Source organism: Mesoplodon bidens (genome assembly GCF_964165515.1).
Source record: "Mesoplodon bidens genome assembly, chromosome: 15".
In the NCBI taxonomy this organism is placed as follows: Eukaryota; Metazoa; Chordata; class Mammalia; order Artiodactyla; family Ziphiidae; genus Mesoplodon; species Mesoplodon bidens.
In genome coordinates, this window is record NC_138171.1 from 57,252,035 (window position 1) to 57,273,602 (window position 21,568).

The 21,568-nt window shown below is 46.2% G+C and overlaps 1 protein-coding gene across 3 annotated transcripts in view; it reads left to right on the forward strand.

The window, feature by feature from the left end:
* Positions 1-21,511, forward strand: part of TXNDC11 (thioredoxin domain containing 11) — a 67,268-nt gene extending 45,757 nt beyond the window's left edge. For all 3 annotated transcript variants that reach the window (XM_081256610.1, XM_081256608.1, XM_081256609.1), the window contains 7 exons: positions 1,232-1,344; positions 3,415-3,615; positions 8,754-9,546; positions 11,831-11,973; positions 12,915-13,024; positions 16,667-16,747; positions 20,757-21,511. In XM_081256610.1, the coding sequence (XP_081112736.1) occupies positions 1,232-1,344; positions 3,415-3,615; positions 8,754-9,546; positions 11,831-11,973; positions 12,915-13,024; positions 16,667-16,747; positions 20,757-21,399 (2,084 nt within the window). In that variant the 3' untranslated portion in view covers positions 21,400-21,511. The remainder of the gene's footprint in view (positions 1-1,231; positions 1,345-3,414; positions 3,616-8,753; positions 9,547-11,830; positions 11,974-12,914; positions 13,025-16,666; positions 16,748-20,756) is intronic.
* Positions 21,512-21,568: the final 57 nt, after the last annotated feature.

A 21,568-nucleotide genomic window follows, 5' to 3' on the forward strand; every position in this document is an offset into this window, starting at 1 on the left:
GTCTCTTGGTGCACATGTGTAGACACTAAGAAGTGGAGCTGTGGGGCTGCAGGCTGTGTCCCTGTCCCACTATGATCACTACAGCAGATTGCTCTCCCAAGCGGCTGCCATTTTACCCTTTCCACCAGCTTTGCATCAGAGTACTTGTTTCTCTTCTGGTCATCAATATTTGATATTTCCTGTGTCTCAAATTTGGGACATTTTGAAGGTGAAAAGTGGCATTTTGTTCTCATTTGCTTTCCTCTGAAGTAGTGAGGTTGAGTGTATTTTTAGCCTTTTACATTTCCTTTTCTGTGATTTGTCCATTTTTAACTGCTTTCTTTTTCTTACTAATTTATATGAGTTACTATATATGCTAGATTGATTCATTTAACTAATATTTATTAATCAAGAGATCAATATGCATATGCCCAGACACTGCTTTAGGTGCTGGGGTAACAGCAATAAACAAGGTTTCTAATTTCACAGAACTTAAGAGGAAGTTGGACCAAAGAAAATCTAAATAAATCAGTAGGATTATGTACCTGTTAATAAGTGCTATTAAAAAATTAGAGTAGGGCTTCCCTGGTGGTGCAGTGGTTGAGAGTCTGCCTGCCGATGCAGGGGACACGGGTTCGTGCCCCGGTCCGGGAGGATCCCACATGCCGCGGAGCGGCTGGGCCCTTGAGCCGTGGCCGCTGAGCCTGCGCGTCCGGAGCCTGTGCTCCGCAGCGGGAGAGGCCACAACAATGAGAGGCCCACGTACCGCAAACAAACAAACAAAAAAACCAAAAAACAAATTAGAGTAATGGTAGAGAGAGGACCTGAGTCAGGAGGGAGCCCCAGTTTCCCCTTCCGGACCATCCTCTTGAGTGTTTGCCCGGAGGCGGGTGGTCAGGGAGGGCTTCTCAGAGAAGGTGGGGTCAGAGCTGAGATCTGAATGATGAGAAGGAATTGGCCGTGGAAGTGTCCAGACAGAATAGCATGTGCCTGGGCTCCCAGGTGGGGCTAGTGAGTCGGGGGGACACGGACAGACACAGTGCAACTGCTTGTCAGAGACAGGTGTGCAGGAGTAGACATGAGGTCTGTATCAGGAGGTTGTTTCTTCGGCTTCTCCTTTTCTGTCTAGGCTAGGTGCCCAAAAAGATCTTTGCTCTGGGGAATTTGTGCGTCAGGATTTGATCACTGGGTTTTGTGGTTGTTTTAAGGCATAGGCTTTTTCTTTTTAATAAAGGAAAATTTTCTGTTTCAGATTACCTAGGAACAGTACGATTTGGGGTTATCACAAATAAACACCTTGCGAAACTGGTATCCTTAGTACACTCTGGAAGTGTGTATTTACATAGACATTTCAACACATCACTTGTAAGTATTTTGAAATCACGTTTATATTAGTGCAGTGGTTCTTAACCTTGTTTGGATCACAGACTTCTTTGAGAATTGGATAAAATCTATGGATACTCTCTCTAGGAGAGTGCACATGATTTTATATTGCAAACTGAGAGTCCCTACAGCCCCTCTGTAGAGCCCATGCCCCTGGTTTAGAACTCATGCATTAGAGGGCTCTTGGTTTTAACATCTAGAAATTCTGTTTATATTCTTAGATTTTGATACAGCCTTGTTAGTTTTCCTTCTTGGATGAAATTACAGAGTTACTCTGTTGGAGAAGTGTTACTCTGGGCCCATGTTCTCAGAGGTTAAGCTTCCTTTGGGCAATGTTCTTTGTTCATTTGTTCCATTTATCAAGAGTAGAAATGTGACATGCTTTTCTCCTTTAGCTGATGAAATGGATTTTGAAGTTCTTGTCAAGTCACAGTGAGAAGTTGTTGGCTTTCCGCCCCAGAGAGCCTCGTTTTCCATTGTTGTCTTTGTTCCCTGATTTTATTTGCCTTCTGGTGGACCAGCCCCAACTCAGCTATTTCTGAGCTTCTGACCTGTATCCTTAGTCCTGTGCTTCTGCTCTGTTTATTGCTACTTCCTCAGTCCCAGCACTGAGTTTATTTTTCTTCAGTATTTTCTCTCTCTGACTTCATTGATGGTATCAGTGACTTACAGGTCGAGTGAAGACCAGATCTCCTGTACCCAGTGTGCCCAGCCCTTTAATCCCATGCTCCCCTTGGCTCAGTGTGCAGGCCTCATGCTGTTAGACCCTCCTGGGGGGCACCGTCAATGCCAGTCACCCTGGCTTCTGCATATCTCTGTATCCCAGATGGCTTTACTTCTCGCAGTTTATATTCCCAAAGTCAAATGTATTTCTGTGTTTTCCAGATAGAAATGTTGATTATATTTTTTCAGACTCCCACCATCCCACTTTGGGAATCACTGCTGTGATGGTTTCTCCCACCACCCACCTGCTCTCCTTGTTTCTCTGTCTAAGCTTCTTTTGACTTCATCTGCCTTTGCTATCATTTTCCTTCATCCTTCCTTTGTAGCATGCTATACAACCAACATATCATGTTTATGTATAGTAAAGGGTACTGAGGAAGAAATTTAAAATAGACGGAGAAAAGAAGGTAGGACTGAGAATGATACTGAAAAAGATATTGGGTTTACTGCATCAATTCCATAGTTTTTAAGGTTGGTTGGTTGGTGTAGCAGCAGAATTCCTTTTAGCAAATGAAATAATACTGGGATACCAGTATTTTTTAAAAATAAAAGCAGTGGACATCTTTGTTGTAAGCCAATTTAAACCTCTATTTTGGGGAGTGTAAAATACCTCATTTTGTGGAACTCTCCAAAGCATTCTGTGGGGAGTTTTGTTTGAAACCCAGTGGTTTATATCACTGGAATTTCAAACATAATTTTGTGTTGACATACTCTTGATTATTATAGGAAAACAAAGCAAAAAATCTAGGTGTATCTCTCCTTCATTCTGTACACATAAAATGTGATCTGTGGCCTTGTACAAGTTCCAGGTCACTCATGGATTCATGCAAATATTTGTTGAGTTCCTGCTCTGTGCCAGGTGTTCTAGTCACTGGGGGTACATGTGAGCAAGGCAGATGCAAACTTCTGCCCTAACAGAGGGTCCCCGGGGACCAAGTTAAACATGATTTTACCAAGGTAAAAATTATCCTTGACTCCATCATTTCTGTTCCCTTAGAGCCCCCCTTGCGCAGGGTGGTAGAGGTCATTGTTGCCAGCAGCAGGCAGGGAGACTTATTTGTTGATAGACGAGTTGTCTAAAGGGAAAAAGATGAACCACATGATATGGAAGTCACCTCTTACAGCTGCTTTTGCTGTTCCGAGCTGCTTGTGAGGAAGCGCTCTGTCTGGAGAAGTAAAGCCAGGGTTTAGCTGCACAGGCAGGGACAGGTCGTGTCACTGCTCTGAGCCTCATTTTCCTCACCTGTGAAGTGTGGGGTTGAGGACGGGGCTGAGGATGTGCTTTGATCCTGCCCTGCCTTTTATCCTCTGTGCGTTTGTCTTTCCCAGGTCTTTCCCAGGGAGGTCATCAACTACACAGCTGAAAACATCTATAAGTGGGCCTTAGAAAACCGAGAGACGCTCCTTCGCTGGCTGCGGCCACACGGCGGCAAGAGTCTCCTGCTGAACAATGAACTGAAGAAGGGACCAGCACTTTTTGTATTTATACCTTTTAATCCCTTAGCCGAAAGTCATCCTTTAATAGATGAGGTAAGAGTCATAATGGTAAAAGGTGTCTCATAAGGAGTCGGAGAAACTCATTAACTTAGCCTTTTCTCATTCCGCGATCAGAGTAGTTTCCCCTAGCCGCCAAGCGGCCACCAGGAGCAGCTGCTGCATTTCTGTGGCGTTACTCCTTTCTCCTGTAAGTGAGCAGGAGAGCCCGTGCCTTGGGTGGGATTCACCACAGCCTCTCTGGCCACATTACTGACAGCTGCTCAGGTCTGGCTGAGTCGGAGGGTACAGGGAAGGCAAACTGTGCCTGTCTGGAAAAGGACCAGATGGCCCTCTTCCTGCGGTGACGGATGCCTGGGAGAGGGGCAGAGGGGATGGACAACACAGGCAGGGTTTACTGTGGCCTTTGGGATGCTGTTGTCGCGGGGGTTTGATCAGACTGTTGGCCCTGGCCACTCTCAGCCCAGCAGCCAGCAGCGGTGGTGGTGACCTTGGGATCCCATGTTTTTCTAAACCTTGCATGTCTCACAGAGCAGTTTTCGGAGACAACCGCCATCAGGAGTCAGCCCCTCCTTGCTGCCTCTTCTGCTTCATCTGGGGCATTCACTGTCTCTGGGTGTGAGTTTATACGTGGGATCGTTCGGAGGCACTTAAGAGAGAGCAATAACAGTCATCCGAGAGCGCGTGGGATTGCTAAATTGGATTTACTGGGGGTTTATTTTTTCCTTCCCTCAAGGATCCCTTAATTGGCCAAAACCAATTTCAGGCAGCCAGTGAATCACTGGCCAGGCTGCCTAGATACTGCCTCTCCCAAGCCCTCCACGTGAGCCTGATGGCCTGCTTTCCTGAGGGAGCCGGGAGGCCAGGCCAGAGCCCTCACTTGGCTGCTCTGGAGCCTCTTTGTTGAAGTTATTATCCCTGCTGGGGGCCTTCTAAGTGGATGCTGCTACCATGGCTTAGAGGAGGAAAGAAGAGAGGATGAAATAGCTTTGTTTATTCTCTGATTAGGGAGGACTTGAAGTAATAAGACTTAATTTCTTTAGAAAATCTTCACTACACAGTTATTTTATGAACTAAGACACTCTTTCTTTACTAAGACACTCTAATATTAAGAGCCCTTAAAGCTCTTTGTAGGAAAGGTGGGGTTTTCAACCAAGGTATCAGCCATGGTTGTGGATTTTTACTTTAACTTTTAAAGTTTCCTCCTGGAGAGTTCTGTCTTGTCTGGCTTGGGCATGTCGGGTTTCTGGGTCGGGTGGTATTTTGTGACTGGAGCCCAGTTCCTCTGGGGGGTTGTGCTTGGATTTAGACACCTGGTGGGAGACACTTGCTTTCCAACTCTTTGTTTCTGGGTGAGTGTCTCTCCCATCTCCCCGTACTCCTCTGTCTTTGTTTATCAAGGTTTTGCCCACAGCTCCTTTCCTCTGGGCTCTTAGTGTCCCTGTGAGGTGAAGAGAGTCCCTAATCGCAGCCTGTGGTTAAACCAGGTGGCATCTTAGCAGTGTTATGGATTACTCAGCCAAGTGCAGTACATTTCCCTGTTCATTTCAGGCCCTTTTAGCAAACGCTTATGGAGCACTGTGCCAGGGAGCCACGGTGGAGAAAGATGGAGAAGGCGGAGCCTTGGTCTCATGGTCTCGGAGGCCTGTCTGGTAGGGGAGCAAGAACCTGCTTGTAATTCAAGGCAGAGTGTGCTCAGCCCCAGGAGGAACTGGAGGAGAGTGGGGGCTGTCCCGGGAAGTTGGGGGCTGGGCAGGAGGGAGGCAGGAGGGGGCTGCGGGAGGGGTGAGTGTTTGAGACAGGCCTTCAGGGGTGGCCAGAATTGTGATGGGCTGAGAGAAACTTAAGGGAAGGAATAGCCTGAGCAAAGGCACGGGGGTGGGCAGGGGGCGACTGGTTTAGATATTAGGAAACAGGATAGGTTGTATGGTCTCCATAAAGGACTGGTTGAAGAAGACCCAGAAAAGAAACGTTGGAGGAGAGGCTTTTGAGTACTTCTTTGAGGACTCCAGGAGTAATCACAGCCATCAAAGTCTGATAATGGAGCGCTGTCAGCAGAGCTGTGTTACCATTATTAAAGTTTTCCTAGCAGCCGTGTTCCAGAAAAGTGAGAAGTAGGAAGATGCTGAACTTGGACGGTGGTGTTGGGGATGGGAAGTGGGGCATGTGACCATGGAAAGAGTGACACAGTGACTAGAAGTAAGGAAGTCATCCTCGGGGTTGGGCAGGGTGGGAGGGGTGAACACGTCCCTTACATGAGGGTGAGTTCTAAACTCAAAGGCTCCTTGACCCCAAAAGAATTAAGCCTTAAGCCTTATTTTTCCATTATGCTTTTAGGCCCAACTTTGGGCAGGCGATGGAGGAGGCCTGCCTCGTCGAGAAGAGAGTGGTCATTGTAGAGTCGGGGCGGGGGTCAGTCAGTAAGGGACGGCCATATGGGGACCGCCCTGTGAGGCCCAGGCCGGGACCAGGCAGCTGCTCTTCCACACACGTGCCCCACCCCGCCCCCGGGAGAGCACGGCCTGCACCGTGCGTGGCATCAGGCCCCTGACCCCAGTGTCTCCAGAGAGTCGCGGAGAGTTCATGAGACATCTCAGTGTGCTTATCAAAAGAAATTCTTAGCGCAGCCAGAAGAGACTCTGTGGGTGCTTAGCTTGTTTTTTTAAAAATTATTTTTATTATTAATTAATTAATTTTATTTTGGGCTGCATTGGGTCTTCGTTGCTGCACGGGGGCTTTCTCAAGTTGCGGTGAGCGGGCTTCTCACTGCGGTGGCTTCTCTTGTTGCAGAGCACGGGCTCTGGGCATGCGGGCTCTAGAGCGCAGGCTCAGTGGTTGTGGCGCACAGGCTTAGCTGCTCCGCAGCATGTGGGATCTTCCCAGACCAGGGCTCGAACCCGTGTCCCCTGCATTGGCAGGCAGATTCTTAACCACTGCGCCACCAGGGAAGTCCCGGTTTCTTAGCTTTCACAGCGCTGCTCTGAGGCGTCTACTGCGTATGAGTCTGGGGGACAAAGGCATCTTGTCCAGACTTACAGATTTCTCCGATTAACGAAAACGGAAGGAAGCATTTATAGTGCAAACATTTAAAGTTTTTTGCCAAATTTTCCTTATTAGTTCACATGAAATTAAATGTGACATCAAGTGATTCACATATGGGATGTAACTGGAGTGCCTTTTCAAAACTGCCTGTTATGAAAAAGGAATATAACAGTAAAAACTGGTTCAGTTTATAGGAGAAAACTAAGAACTCCTCACTTTTCAGGGGCATTACTGTATAAAATATTTTCTTCACTTAAGAATATCCTTTACATGGCTGCTTCGTTTGTGAGAGACATTAAGAATGAAAGAGATGAGGAAGGAAGACCTCGTAAGGAGTTTTGCTGTCCTCAGTGTACTCCTACTTGGACTTTTCATAAAAGCCCATGGTAAATACAGTCGTCCCCTGGGATCCACAGTGGGGTTGGTTCCAGGCCCCCTGCAGGTACCAAAATCCAACACGCTCAAGTTCCATATGTAAAACGGCATAGTATTTGTATATAACCTATGCACATCTTCCCGTATATTTTAAATCGTCTCTAAGATTACTTACGATACCTCATGTAATATAAATGGTATGTAAATAGTTGCCTATGTGCAGCAAATTCAAGCTTTCTTTTCTGGCATTTTTCCCCCTGAATATTTTCGATCCATGGTTGTTTGAATTGCAGATACAGAACCTGAGGATATGGAGGGCTGACTGTACTTGAATTTTTGTGGGTTTTGGTGGGGGGGACTGGGGGTGGTAATCTATTATGTCTTTGAATATAAAGTAGTACCAGGATGGGGCAAGAGGGCAGCTGGGCTATTTATGAATCATACGGGCTTGACCTTTTTAGCGTAATGTGCTGCCAGAGCCTTATCCTTTAAAAAGGGCTGAGATGTTTTTGTGTGGGGGAAAAAACCAAAACACTGGTTTATCATCTAAAGTAACCATTTTTATGCCGAAGAACTATTCAAACAATCTTTTTCTGTACAAACGCATATGTCTTAAATTAACTATGTCTATAAGTATCATATGTTATAAAATTTCGGTTTTCTTTTAAATTAGAAAAGCACTTATTAAATGGTTTTCTCTCTCACACACACACACACACACACACACACACACTTTTTTTTTTTTTGCGGTACGCGGGCCTCTCACTGTTGTGGCCTCTTCCGTTGCGGAGCACAGGCTCCGGACGTGCAGGCTCAGTGGCCATGGCTCATGGGCCCAGCCGCTCCGCGGCATGTGGGATCTTCCCAGACAGGGGCACGAACCGTGTCCCCTGCATTGGCAGATGGACTCTCAACCACTGCGCCACCAGGGAAGCCCTAGCTAGGGCTGTATTTTAAAAAATAAGTGGTGGCAGTGTAGAGGCTCAGTTAAGGCGGGGGAGAGAAAACGGGGGCGCTCTGTGACACGTGAGGGCCTGAGTTGAGGCAGTGACTGTGAGGGTGCAAAGGGGGGCCGCTTCGTGATGCTGAAGTCAGAGCTGGCTGGATTGGAGGCTTGGGTGATGCAGAGGAGAAATTGAGGGTCAGCTGATTTTTCCAGTTTGATGATGCCATTCTCCAGAAAGGGTGGTACCGGAGGAGGAAGGCGAGATGGATGAGTATGGTTTGGAAGAGGCTGAACTCGTAGCCTCCTGTGAGGCATGAATTTATTTGGAAACATATGCTGTGAAATATTTGATCCACTTGTTAGATGGATCAACAAGTGGATCAAATATTTGGGAAATTTTTAGACTGTTACTTAAGATGAAGAAAGAAGACATCGTCTGGAGGAGTTTTAAGGATGTAAAGGAAAGTGCACTCAACTGGGCGTTGAGATTTAAATTCTGTTCCTGGTTCTTCGATGTGTGTCGTGGCATGAGCCACTTCACCCCATCATGGGGTGGACTGACATCTCCCTCTAAGACCCCTTCCGTCTCTGAACAGGCGGTTCAGTATTTGTTAACAGAGTGACAGGATCTGAAAAATAACCCAAGCCTCTTTGTTAATAGCTTTTGGTGTGACAGCTTCCTGTTTGATGCTGTGTTTCCAGCCAGGGTTCCTTCTTGTGAATCAGACAAGATGCTTTCCAGGTCTAAGAGCCACGGGGTCTGTCCCTCAGTCACCCCCACACCTCTCATGAGCTCCGCCCTGTGTTTCAGATCACCGAAGTGGCCTTGGAGTACAACAACTGTCACGGGGACCAGGTGGTGGAGCGGCTCCTTCAGCACCTGAGGCGAGTGGACGCCCCGGTGTTCAAGTCTCTGGCACCTGAGCCCCCGGCCCAGCTGCCGGACCCGCCGCTGATAACGGAGTCCCCCTGCTGCAACACCGTGGTGCTGCCCCAGTGGCACTCCATCTCCAGGACCCACAACGTGTGTGAACTGTGTGTCAACCAGACCACTGGTGGCCTCAGGCCAAGCTCGGTCGGCGTGCCCCAGTGCAGCTTTTTCGAGATGGCAGCAGCTCTGGATTCTTTCTACCTCGAGGAGCAGACCTTTTATCATGTGGCATCAGGCAGCATAGAATGCAGGAATTTTCTAAGTTTCTACAGCCCTTTCAGCTACTATACTGCATGTTGCAGGACCATAAACAGGGGCGTGACAGGCTTCATTGATTCTGAACAAGATGTCTTTGAAACCCCAACCATTGCATTTTCTTCCCTTGAGAAGAAATGTGAGGTTGATAGCCCAAGCTCCGTTCCTCACATTGAGGAGAACAGGTATCTCTTTCCTGAACTGGACGTGGATAGCACAAGCTTCATAGGGCTGAGCTGCAGAACCAACAAGACCCTGAACATCTACCTTTTGGATTCCAATTTATTTTGGTTGTATGCAGAGAGGCTGGGTGCTCCGAGCGCTGCTCGGGTGAAAGGATTTGCTGCAATTGTAGACGTGAAAGAAGAGTCTCACTATGTCTTGGATCCAAAACAAGCTCTTATGAAGTTCACCCTAGGTACTGTGGGCAGTTTCCTTCCCCAAGCCTAATGCTTTGCTTAACTTAACCTAGGTAACTTTTATTTAGGAATCTCATTACGGTTGGCTCTTAGCGCATTTGAAATCTTTAGACTGCAGCTGGTCATAATTGTAAAAGAAGCTAATTTTGTATATTAAATGGAACAGAAACTTCCTAACTCCAAATTTTGGATAAGTTTGTCACTTAGCCCTTGGGGGCTAAGAGTCCAGCGTTCCTGATCGGCAGCGCCTGCCGCATTTCCACGGTGGCGCGAGCTGCGGCCGGGGGGAACCTGGCCTCTGTGACGGACAGGGTGGTGGAGAGCGGGTCGGGTGGTAACTCCCCAGGGGCTGATGAACGTGAGCCCCAACAGCGGCTTCTTTCGAAAGGTACTTAAACAGAAAGCAGTGAAGCGATAGAACCGCCTGGCCCCCCTTTTTGTCTCACAGGTTTAACTGTCTAGGCGTCAAGGCCACCAGACCTAATTTGTTCTGCTGCTCTTTTATAACAAGTTGAGAAATGCTGCTCTGACCTTGGGTGCCTAGATTGTAACAAACAAGTGTCAAGTGCAATAAACAAGTGTCAGGTTGCAAACCAGCAAAACCCACTTTTTTTGGGGGGGGGGTGGCGGGTAAGGCCCCATTATGGGAGTGCATCCTTAGGCTTGGCAGCAGCAGTGAACTAACCGATGCTGTCCTGTTCCCAGGGCTTTGCTGCCATCCTTGATGTGCACACAAGGAAGTGAGAATTCAAAAGCCGTGTTAGTTCAGCCTCGTTGGAAACATGGGGGAAAGTTAGCATTTGCCAAATGGAGACAGGAGGAATTTGGTGGGGAGGGAAACCTTTTATTTTCAAGTTTTGGAGAGTATGAAAGCAAGAGTAAGCTCAAAGCCCCTAAATGATAGTCATTTTAGCTGCCGTCCTTTAAGTCCAGGTGAAGCTCGTTTCTTACATTAGACACGTTAAAAGGCTTATGTTAATAAAAGGCTTTATATTATAAACACGAAGCCTCCTGAATGCTTAGAGGAACCCTGTGACCAGTCACTTTATGAAGTGTGTACTCTTTTGATACTATAAATTGCTCCTAATTCATGTTTCCTAAAGTTACATTTTACTGTACTGAGTTTTCTGAAAATGAAACAAGCCTGTATTTTTAAAGTAAGTGTCTATTGGATTTTCCTGCATTCTGTTCTAATACTCAAGCATTCAGTGAGCTAGCTCATGATGTGTGCATCCTGAATTTAATGGTAATCTGAAAGAAGCCTTCTTCCGATTTCTTTTCGTCTTCTGTTATCTCCTCTGAAACATCTAGCTCTCTTGTTGTTTGTGCTGTGGTTGGTGACAAAATTTGTCAGGGTCCTCGTCCAAAAACATTCACTGTGCATCGTTGTTGTTTTGGAGAGTTGACTTTTAAGTCAGCTGTCTCTGGGTCAGTTTCAGAATGTAGGCTTCATTCAGATTAGTAAATAATTCTTAGTTTTATGTTTCAAAAACATAGCCAACTAAGTATCAGTCAGACGTTGATGACGGATTCTCTTCACAAGACCTTCCACCTTTCCTCCTCCCTCCACGAAACATATCATTGTTCACTAGGGCCTCCCAATGGAGAGAAAAAAGAAAAAAAGAAGTGAAACAGATTAGTGCTGCTTCAGATGATACAAAGGAATCTGAAGATAGTAGAGTTGGTGGGGAGGGTAAAACTGTTGGTTCAGGTTAGGGTTTGGGATTATTTATGGGTTTTATTTATGTGTTTTTCCACCAAATATAATTGAGTTTATTTTTCTTAACCTTTTAAGAAAGAAACTTGAAGGACTTTAATAAAGGAAACAAAAACCATATAGCTCCTTATCCTTAAATTACTGAGTATTTAAACACCTTCCCCATTACAGTAGCCTGTGCAATTACTGCATCAGTAGTTATGCTTAAAGGTCTTGGTATAGTTGAAATCTCCATGGTGGCGTGTTGATGACTTATACAGTCTCAGGTGTCCATTTGTGGACCAGTGTTGTTTTTAAAAGGAGCATCGAATTCCTAGTCCCTGCATAGTAGAACACGGAACACCGAGTGGTGCTTTGTTAGCTAAAGTGCTGTCTGCTGAGTTACTACTGCCAAAGCTACCCCCTGTCCCCCCGGGTGGCTTCGTTCAGGGTTTTGCCTGTAGGTGAAGTGTTAAAAATGTGGGCCTGCGAAGCCAGCCCAATTTTTTAAATGTAGAGTTTAAAGTAGGCCAGCTACTCTCCTTGTACTGAGAGAAGAACTGATCTCATTTTCTCCTTATTTTTAGAGTCTTTCATTCAAAACTTCAGCGTTCTCTACAGTCCCTTGAAAAGGCATCTTATTGGAAGTGACTCTGCCCAGTTCCCATCTCAGCGTTTAATCACTGAAGTGACAACTGATACCTTTTGGGAAGTAGTCCTTCAAAAACAGGTATAGAATCAGGAGCGAGGCAAAAATCAAGCCATCTGTCCCTATTATAATAATTTCCAAAGCTGCAGTCATCGGGGTGAGCAGTTGGGTTTTTTTGGTTTGCTTGTTTTTTTAATTAATTAATTAATTTTTGGCTGCATTGGGTCTTTGTTGCTGCGCGTGGACTTTCTCTAGTTGCGGTGAGCAGGGGCTACTCTTCGTTGCGGTGCGCGGGCTTCTCATTGAGGTGGCTTCTCTCGTTGCGGAACACGGGCTTTAGGCGCGCAGGCTTCATTCAGTAGCTGTGGCTTGTGGGCTTACCTGCTGCGCGGCATGTGGGATCTTCCCAGACCAGGGCTTGAACCCGTGTTCCCTGCATTGGCAGGCAGATTCTTAACCACTGCGCCACCAGGGGGCGGTTGGTTTTGATGTACAAAAGATCGACCACATGACAGTCTTACTGCAGAACATGTGAATTACATGGTGGTTTTGTGATTGTAAAACGTCCTTAAGAAAGCACATAGGGCTTCCCTGGTGGCGCAGTGGTTAAGAATCCGCCTGCCAATGCAAGGGACACAGGTTCGAGCCCTTGTCTGGGAAGATCCCACGTGCCACAGAGCAACTGAGCCCGCGCGCCACAACTGCTGAAGCCCAGGTGCCTAGAGCCCGTGCTCCGCAACAAGAGGAGCCACCGCAATGAGAAGCTCGCGCACTGCATCGAAGAGTAGCCCCTGCTCGCCGCAACTAGAGAAAGCCCACGTGCAGCAACGAAGACCCAATGCATCCAAAAATATAAATAAATAAATTTATTTAAAAAAAAATAAATCACGTAATTGAAAATACCTGAAGATTAAATTTTCACTGTAATTTGTGCATGAGCAACACTTATTGAATGCCTGCCAGGTTCTAAGCACAGTGAGGACCTGAGCAGCCCGGTAACAGCCGTCTTCCTCTTCCCATAGGACGTGTTGCTGCTTTATTATGCACAGTGGTGCGGCTTCTGTCCAGCCCTCAATCACGTCTTTATCCAGCTAGCTCGGCTCCTGCCTGCGGATACATTCACTGTGGCGAGGTAAGGAAGCCCGTGCTGCAGCGCTGGGTGCCTGCCTTCACTCCTCCTTATGGCTTAGCCGTTATGGCCTGCAAGGGTCTGCCCATTTTCTGTTGACCTTGGGTAAGATTTGGTTGATTGTCAGCTTAAAGCTGTGAGCAAAACCTCATTGGAGCCAAAGTTTTCCTGATGAATGCTGAGTGTTCCTTCCATGATGTTGAGTGTATTTAGTCCTGATTGAGTTCATAGGAGGGTGAGTGCAGTTCTGAGGGATTAGTGCTGACCTGGTTGCTCAGATAGCCCCCCAAGTGGCCAGCTTTCTGGAATACATGGCACTGGGGCCTTGGCCCAGCAAAAGGGGGCCAGTCCCTGGTGTGCTGCCAACCAGCCCTGGGACCTGGAGCAAATCTTCCCACCAGCCCTCCTTTCCCTCCTCATTCCTAAAAGTAAGAGGCAAGATTGGCTGATACCTGCATGTTCTAGTTTTGTGATTCCTTGGTACTGTATGTGTATGTGTAGCAAACAAAATGTTAAACCATTGTTTTGTAAAAATAAGGCTCAAAGAGTTTTTGGATCAGGTGGTAGGCAGTCTGAGATGAAAATTATTTAGATTTAAGCTATATCTTCTCCCCACCACCCAAAAAAAAAAAAAAAAACCCTTCAGATAGAACTTAAATATAAAAGATCAAATCATAGAAAAAAATAACAGAAGCTAGAATATTGGATTTGCTAGTTCCTTTGAGAGGTGAAAACTTGGCAAAATGAAGCAGTTGAAAAAATAATGCAAGAAAGATGAACAGATTTCACTAGAAAAATGTGCAACGAAAATAAAACTGACTTACAAAGGACGGTAGCTGTATTTTACAGCATATATGTCTTACCTTTTGTGTATGCTGTAAGTAATGATTAGAGCCACACTTGAGGAGCTACTATGCTGCGAGATTTTTTTTTTTTTTTTTTTTTTTTTTTTGGCGGCACGCGGGCCTCTCACTGTTGTGGCCTCTCCCGTTGCGGAGCACAGGCTCCGGACACGCAGGCTCAGCGGCCATGGCTCACGGGCCCAGCCGCTCCGCGGCATGTGGGATCTTCCCGGACGGGGGCACGAACCCGCGTCCCCTGCATCGTCAGGCGGACTCTCAACCACTGCGCCACCAGGGAAGCCCGAGATTTTTATATATACATATTATCTGACTTAATCCTTAGACCATTCAGTGGAGCAGGTATGATTACCACTCTCTTTCTACTGAGGAGGGAACTGAGGCTCAAAAAGATTAGGCAGCTTGCCCAGAGTTACACAACCTGTAAATGAGGGAGCAGGATTCAGAATCAGGTGTTCATGCTCCAGACCCTGAGAAATTAAAATGGTTTAAAACTGCTGAGAGCAAAATGTGGATTGTACATATAATGGAATATTATTCAACCTTAAAAATTAGGAAGGAAATTCTGACACATGCTGCAACATGAGTGAACCTTGAGGATATTAATGCTGAGTGAAATGAGTCACAAAAGGACAAACACTGTATGGTTTCCCTTATATGAGGCACCAAGAGTAGTCAGATTCATAGAGACAGTGGAATGGTGGTTGCCAGGAGATGGGGGGAGGGGAAGGGGGAGGAGTTGTTTAATGGGGTCAGTTTCAGTTTTGCAAGATGAAAGAGCTCTGGAGATGGATGGTGGTGATGGGTGCACAGCATTATGAATGTACTTAATACCACTGCACTGTACACTTAGAAATGGCTAAGATGGTAAATGTTATGTATATTTTACCACAATTTAAAAAAATGGGGGATGGAGGGAATAACAGCTGAGAAGGACTGCCGTGTGAAGAAAGGTCATGAACAGGCTTTTCATGTAAGAGAAGAGAGTAAATAAACAAGTGGGGAAATTATAATCTAGTAAATGTAAATTAAAACAATAACAAAGTGTCATTTACACTTATTAAATTAAGGAATACTCTTAAGTGATAGAATCTTGTGTTGATAAAATAAAATTGGCACAGTCAGATGTAGCTAACAATAAGTAAATTGGCATAAACTTTTTGGAAAGCATTTTAGCAACATTTTAGCAAAAATGGTTATACATTTTTGATCCAGTTAATTTCACTTTGGGAAATTAAGGAAGTAGGACTTCCAGAGAAGCATGTGCTGGTCATTGCAGCATTATTTATATCCAACAGTAGAAAAATGGTTAAGTAAATTATGGTTGGGCATTTGATGGGATTTTTACCCCTTCGTTAGAACAACGCTTTTCATACAATTAACTGAAAAGAATAGAGTATGAAATATGATTGCTGCTCTTATCAGTATGTAGGCATATACACCAAAGCCTGAATGAGAATCCCAGAAAGAAGGTCCCGATTAGCACAATGGGGTTCTGAGTGGATGTTTACAAATGTTTTTCTTTTAATTTTACAGTTTGGTTTTTCTTTGAAGTAAAAATCAGGAGAAAGAAACACTTGATTATAAAATAAACTGTTCAACACCATTTGTTTAAAAAATAGAAACTCTGATGTTCTTGGTAGGCTTTCACAGACAGAGAGGCAGGAGTACTGTTCTGTTAATGAAGCTATTTAAAACCATTATGATTTGGTTATGTCATTTTTTTTTTTTTTTTTTTTTTGGCGGTACGCGGGCCTCTCACTGTTGTGGCCTCTCCTGTTGCGGAGCACAGGCTCCGGACTCGCAGGCTCAGCGGCCATGGCTCACAGGCCCAGCCGCTCCGCGGCATGTGGGATCTTCCCGGACGGGGGCACGAACCCGCGTCCCCTGCATCGTCAGGCGGACTCTCAACCACTGCGCCACCAGGGAAGCCATGGTTATGTCAATTTTTTTAAAGTGTATTTTATCCTTTTGGACAAATGCAAGGCACTGATTTCCCCCCCTCCCCACTCTGCCCCCAATTATACTTTTCTGAAAACTCCTGTCAAGTTAATGATTCAAAACATTTCCACCTTTTTTATGCACTATTTGTGAATATTGACACCTGGCCTAGCAGCCCTGCTGCTTCGCTTCCTCCTTCTGGGACGTTCTTTTTGCTTCAACTGAGTAGTCCCTGGGGGCAGGTGGGGAGAAATTCCTGCAGGCCCAGCTCAGTGCAGACTGCAGGAGGGGCCCCCACCTAGTTCAGTGGTAATTAAGCACAGGTTGGCTCATTTAGCACAGATGTCATTTCCTGTATTAGAAAATTCATCTAAAATCTGCTAAGAAAACACAACTTTCTTGGCCTCTGTCTAGGCTTAACAGAATATAGAATATAATCTTCCTTATCTTGTTTTCTTACATTTTCAGAGGCTCAATGTGTTTTGCTCAATGATTTCCTTTTTCCAGAGCTGATTCAATGGTTAAGGTACTTGCCCAGATTTCATTAGGTGTGTGGACTACTCCTGAGGTGTCAGCGAGACTTTTTTGAGGGGGGATTCTACGTTTACTTTCAAGACATGACATTTCCCTCATTGAGTTAGGTGGGCAGTTGCACGTCCTGGAAGTCTCGCTGCTTCTCCCAGAAGCTGTGCCTGCCTTATACCCTGTGGTGCACTCACCGCCAGGGGCCAGTCTTGTGTGGGCGCAGACAGTGCCCTGGGTTCTTCAATTATTTGAGAAGATCCTTTCAAGTTGGAGTTTCTTGGGCTGATCTTTTGCTTTTTCTGTTCTTTCCCTTTGCCAGGATTGATGTATCTCAGAATGATCTTCCTTGGGAATTTATGGTTGACCGTCTTCCTACTGTCTTATTTTTTCCCTGTAACAGGTAAAGCTGAATTTTTTCAATATTTGGGCAGATGGGATTCTTTTGCTGAAAATGAAATGGGTTTAAGGTACTTCACAGAAGTGAAATGTACATCGTTATTTATTACTAAAGTATTTAGAATAAAATGTATTGTTAAAAAAATGTGACACTGGGAACCAAGGGTCAAAGGGCTTTGGTGTCATGATGTCAGGTGTGGTAGTGTTTTTAAGTTTGCCCCCTCCAAGAGTGTGTTTTACACAAGTATGAATGTGGCCACTGGAACTTGTTCACCTTCTTGGCCTTATGAGCACACAGTGAGTGCTGAGATTGACAGCAAAGAGCCCCAGGTTCACGTGGGGCAAAACAACAGCTCACTGTTGGGCCTCACGGGGAGTCAGGCCCGGCCCGCCCGCTTCCACATGAGTCATTTATCATTGAGCCCTGCGGACGGCCACCTCGGCCCCCTGGTATAAGGAGGAAACGGAGGCCCTCCTACCCACTGCATCCGCATACTGGAGCTCAAGAAGCCTTCTCCCCAGGTGTGCAGACTTCTGTGAATGTCACCTGATGGGGCTGTCACCTTGATCTCTTCACATTTGTCTAAGTGGTGCTTCAAGGTGAGTGATCAGGGCAGCTTCCCTGAAAGCCCAGCGAGCAGGGATGGGCCGTTAGCAAGGGGACGTGACCTGGCAGCGAATGTGGATCCAGATGTTTTGGTAGAAGGGAAATTAACTCTTGGCCTTTTAAAGCCTGATAAACCAGATGTTCTCTTGGTACAGATTCCTGTTTGTTTTTAAAAGGATGGGTCCTCAGGGACCCAGTCACATGGCTTTGACAATATCTTTAAAGGGAAAAGCATTTGCAGGATGATTTTAATGACGTTCCCTAGCTCATGTCTTTTATTCTCTGGCGCTCGCTTTTACCGTTTATTGCAGCCACTGCCGTGCTCTTCATGCTTCTCTAGAGAGTGCTTCCTTCATGTGTAGTGAATCATTTCCTTGGTTTTTCCCCCTTATCTCAAAAGAATTTTTGCTGGAATACTTCCTGTGGTAGTAGGGTCTTGTCAAATCACGCACTGAAAACAGAGTGTGACTCACCCAGTTCTACTGCTGACTGTATTGTGACGAGCCTTTTTCTTTGTAAGAAGTGTCTCAGCAGGTGCCACACGGTCCAGGAACCGTGGACAATAACACAAGTAATTTCATCGTGTGTGGGACAGAGGTGGGGCATGAAGTTTAACACACCATAATTTTCAAATTTCAATCATAGTTGGAAAAAACATTGACGTCGTAACACCCAGCACATGCCTTTGCACAAAGAGGTTCTCAGCAGCTGGAATTGTTTCGCGTTTGGGTCGAGTGCCTTTCATTCTGAGGTTGCCTGCTGGAGTCAGCATAGAGATGAGCTCATTTTCCATGCCCTGCAGGAAGGTCGCTGCTACAGCCTCTTCCTAGTTCCCTTGTCTTGAAAAGTCAAGAGAGTAAATACTGAACAGGAGTAGACTGTCCAGTTCCATTCTAATGCAGAGAGCTTGGTAAACCAAAGCCTTACTGCTTTGGAATGGAATTTTTCTTATTTCCTAAAAATAAATGGTAATCAGAAGTGAAGCAAGCTCTTCATTAACTGGTCCAAAGTGAGTGTTCACTCAGAAGGTAAAGGGCAAAAAGCTGATAGCTCACAAAAGAGGAAATGAAAAACTGATAACAAGCAGTAAGACCTTCTTCACAGGGCGCATGCTTATGTTATTTTTAGTGAAAAGAATATAAAAGTATATACGCGTTTTGGTAAAATATAAATTTACACATGCACTGGGTTAAAATGTGTGCAGAAGGGAAGGTGTCAAGATGTTGACGACGATAATTTTGGAGGAGTGAAGGTTACCACTGGTCACAGGGGTGCCTCTTGTATGCTCTTTATATCCTTTGCAAATTGTCCTCAGTGAGCACATCGTTTGCATTTTATGATCATGAAAGAAACCATAGGAAAGAGCTTGTCCTCTGCCACAGTGCACAGCCTGGACTACCTCTTGCTCCCAACAGGGCTGCCTTCTTGTGCAGGGGCACCTTAGAACCACTCTTCTTCCCCCACTCTGTGATGTTCCAAAATGCAGGTGCTCTGGCCCGGCCCTGGGCCAGGAGATCAGAAGTGGGTGGGGGGTTCATTCTGATGTGCCCCCTGGGGAAGGACCTCGCTTCTTTAGAGGAGCAGCCCACCCTCCCTCAGTATTATAGCCCCTCTTTGGAGCAGGTAACTTATACCCCATTGGTCATTTTGTATTTAGCCTTTTACATGCTAGAAGTGTGTACACATACTCCTGGTGAACTTAGACCAGAGTCACATAAACAGTGGGACCTTTTTACCACTACACTTTCAAAATGATTACCATTTTGGAAGCAGTTTGTTGACGCTCTGTATCCTTGCTACTTCTAAGAAGTTTGAAAGCATTTTAGCACACCCATCAGGTAGGTTCATGGAGATTGCTCCAGAAACTCTAAAATAGCATGTTTACCAGTATCGTTTTCTGGCCTGTAAATGCCTCCAGGTACACACACTAAGCTCTTTGCTGAGGATGATTCACATTTGCTCAGTCCTAGAAGACCAGGTTGTGTTGCAGAACTTAGGGGTGGATCCAGCCTCGGCTTGTCCGTCCTCACCCGCGCTTCATAGGGGCCAGGATGTTCTTAGTTGTCAGTTGAATGGCTGGGAGGTCCCACCTGGAGAAAGCTTACATGTTAAGAAAACTATGCTTTAAAGGAAGACGTGGTTATATACTTACCCCCAAAGTTTAAAAATTGTTCCATTTACCTGAAAGTTTCCATAAACATATAAAATGGGACGTATCCTGATTTTAATTTCCCTGTGATTTTTATTTCATAGGGAAAGGGCTACCCTTTGATAGAACACCTTTTGTCTTTTCTTAGGTGTTTGGCCACTGGCTTTGTGTGTGGAGAGGGTGTGCAAGCTCTTGATGAGGGATTTCTGGTCAGTTTCTCTAAGGAACAATGTAGTTGGTTTTTTTTTTTTTTTTTTCAAGCTAACATTCCCTGAGCCATCAGGTAACTCATGCAGTCCTTACATCAGTCCTCTGGGGTAGATGAGACTCGTATTCCCCCCTTTACAGACAAGGCAGTGCAGGCCACAGAGGAGTCCTGTGAGGCCCTGGAGGTGGGTGGGCCCCGGAGTCGTGCCCTTCACCTCCACTCCTTTAATACTGGGTGGTGTCTGCCCCCCTCATGCTAAAGCTGCTGGTTTGGATTTATTGCAGCCAGGTGGTGTGTACACAGGTAAATGTATCTGTGGTAGAAATTTTGGTCATCAGACAATTGGATGACAAGTTCTAAAAAGGAATTTTGTACATCAGGACTTGCAGCAAAGCTTTGGGGAAAATCCCCTTCATATGTCACCCTCCTTCCTTATTCTCTGCTCTCAGGGCCCGGCAACCTTAATTCCTCAGAGCCCCTTGGTCTGTTTGTCAAGGGTGGGGCTCCAGTAGCACCTCCACCATCGTGACAATAAAATGTGTCTCCAGATGTTGCCCAGTGCCCCCTGGGGAAGGGAGGGTACAGTTACCCCAGTTGAGAACTCTTGCCTCGGATAATGTGTAATAAATGCTCGCTGAAGGGCCAGGCTGAGTGTTGGAGGTTTTTCCTATCTCACCAAGCATTGTCCATGGCCACAATAGTGACATGGGTGGCAGTCGTGCCCCCGGACACCCTTCCTGACGCGCCACTGGGCGTCTGAGAGCACACGGAGGCCCCTCTGCCCTGAGTTCTTATCTTTCTTGGAAGGTTGTGAACAGAAACTGAGCTCTTTGTCCTCAGGAACAGACACACCTTTGAGATAAACCACCTTAATTACAGAAGCAGCATATGGGACATCCTCAGCTTTGTAGAAAATTTTTTGCCAGATGACATTTTCCATGCTGACTTCCTTTTGGTAGGAAATAAGCAGCTTGACCTTCGGCCGCAGTCTGGTTTTGGACTAAGAATGTTGGTGTGACTCTCTTTGACTCCTTTCCCTTTCTCTCCAGAAAGGACCTAAGTGTGAAATACCCCGAAGACCTTCCCATCACCCTTCCAAATCTGCTGAGGTTCATTTTGCATCACTCAGACCCTGCTTCTGCCCCCCAGAACTTGGTTAACCCTCCTACCAAAGAGTGTCTTCAGAGAGAGGCTGTCCTGCAGCAGGGGCACATCTCCCATCTGGAGAGAGAGATCCAGAAGCTGAGGGCGGAGATCAGCGCCCTGCAGCAGGCGCAGGGGCAGGTGGAGGCCCGGCTCTCGAGCGCGCGTAGGGACGAGCAGCAGCTGCGGCGGCAGCGGCACACGCTGGAGAGGCAGCACAGCCTGCTGCAGCTGCACAGCGAGCAGCTGCAGGCCCTGTACGAGCAGAAAACCCGGGAGCTTGAGGAGGTGACCCGCAAGCTCCAGGAGCTGGCCGATGCCTCAGAGAACCTCCTCACCGAGAACACGTGGCTCAAGATCCTGGTGGCCACCATGGAGCAGAAACTGGAGGGCAGGGACGGGGCCGAAGACCGTGCTCCCCTGGACGAGGTGCGATCAGACTACCACAAGCCCTCGGGCGCCCCCCGGCTACCAGCCAGCACCCCTCCGCCTTCCAACGTCAGCTCCACGCTGGCCTCCGAAAGGAGCACTGAGAACAGAACAGACTAACTTTGAAAATGACACGAAGAAATCAGAGGTGAAGACTGTACATTGCGAATATATTTATGCAAATTTTATTGAAATTTATTGTAAATAAAGATTTTCTCAGTGGTCTAGAAAATCAGCTTGAATGTCATTCAGCTTTTATTGAACAGGGATGACATCCCCTCCACTTATT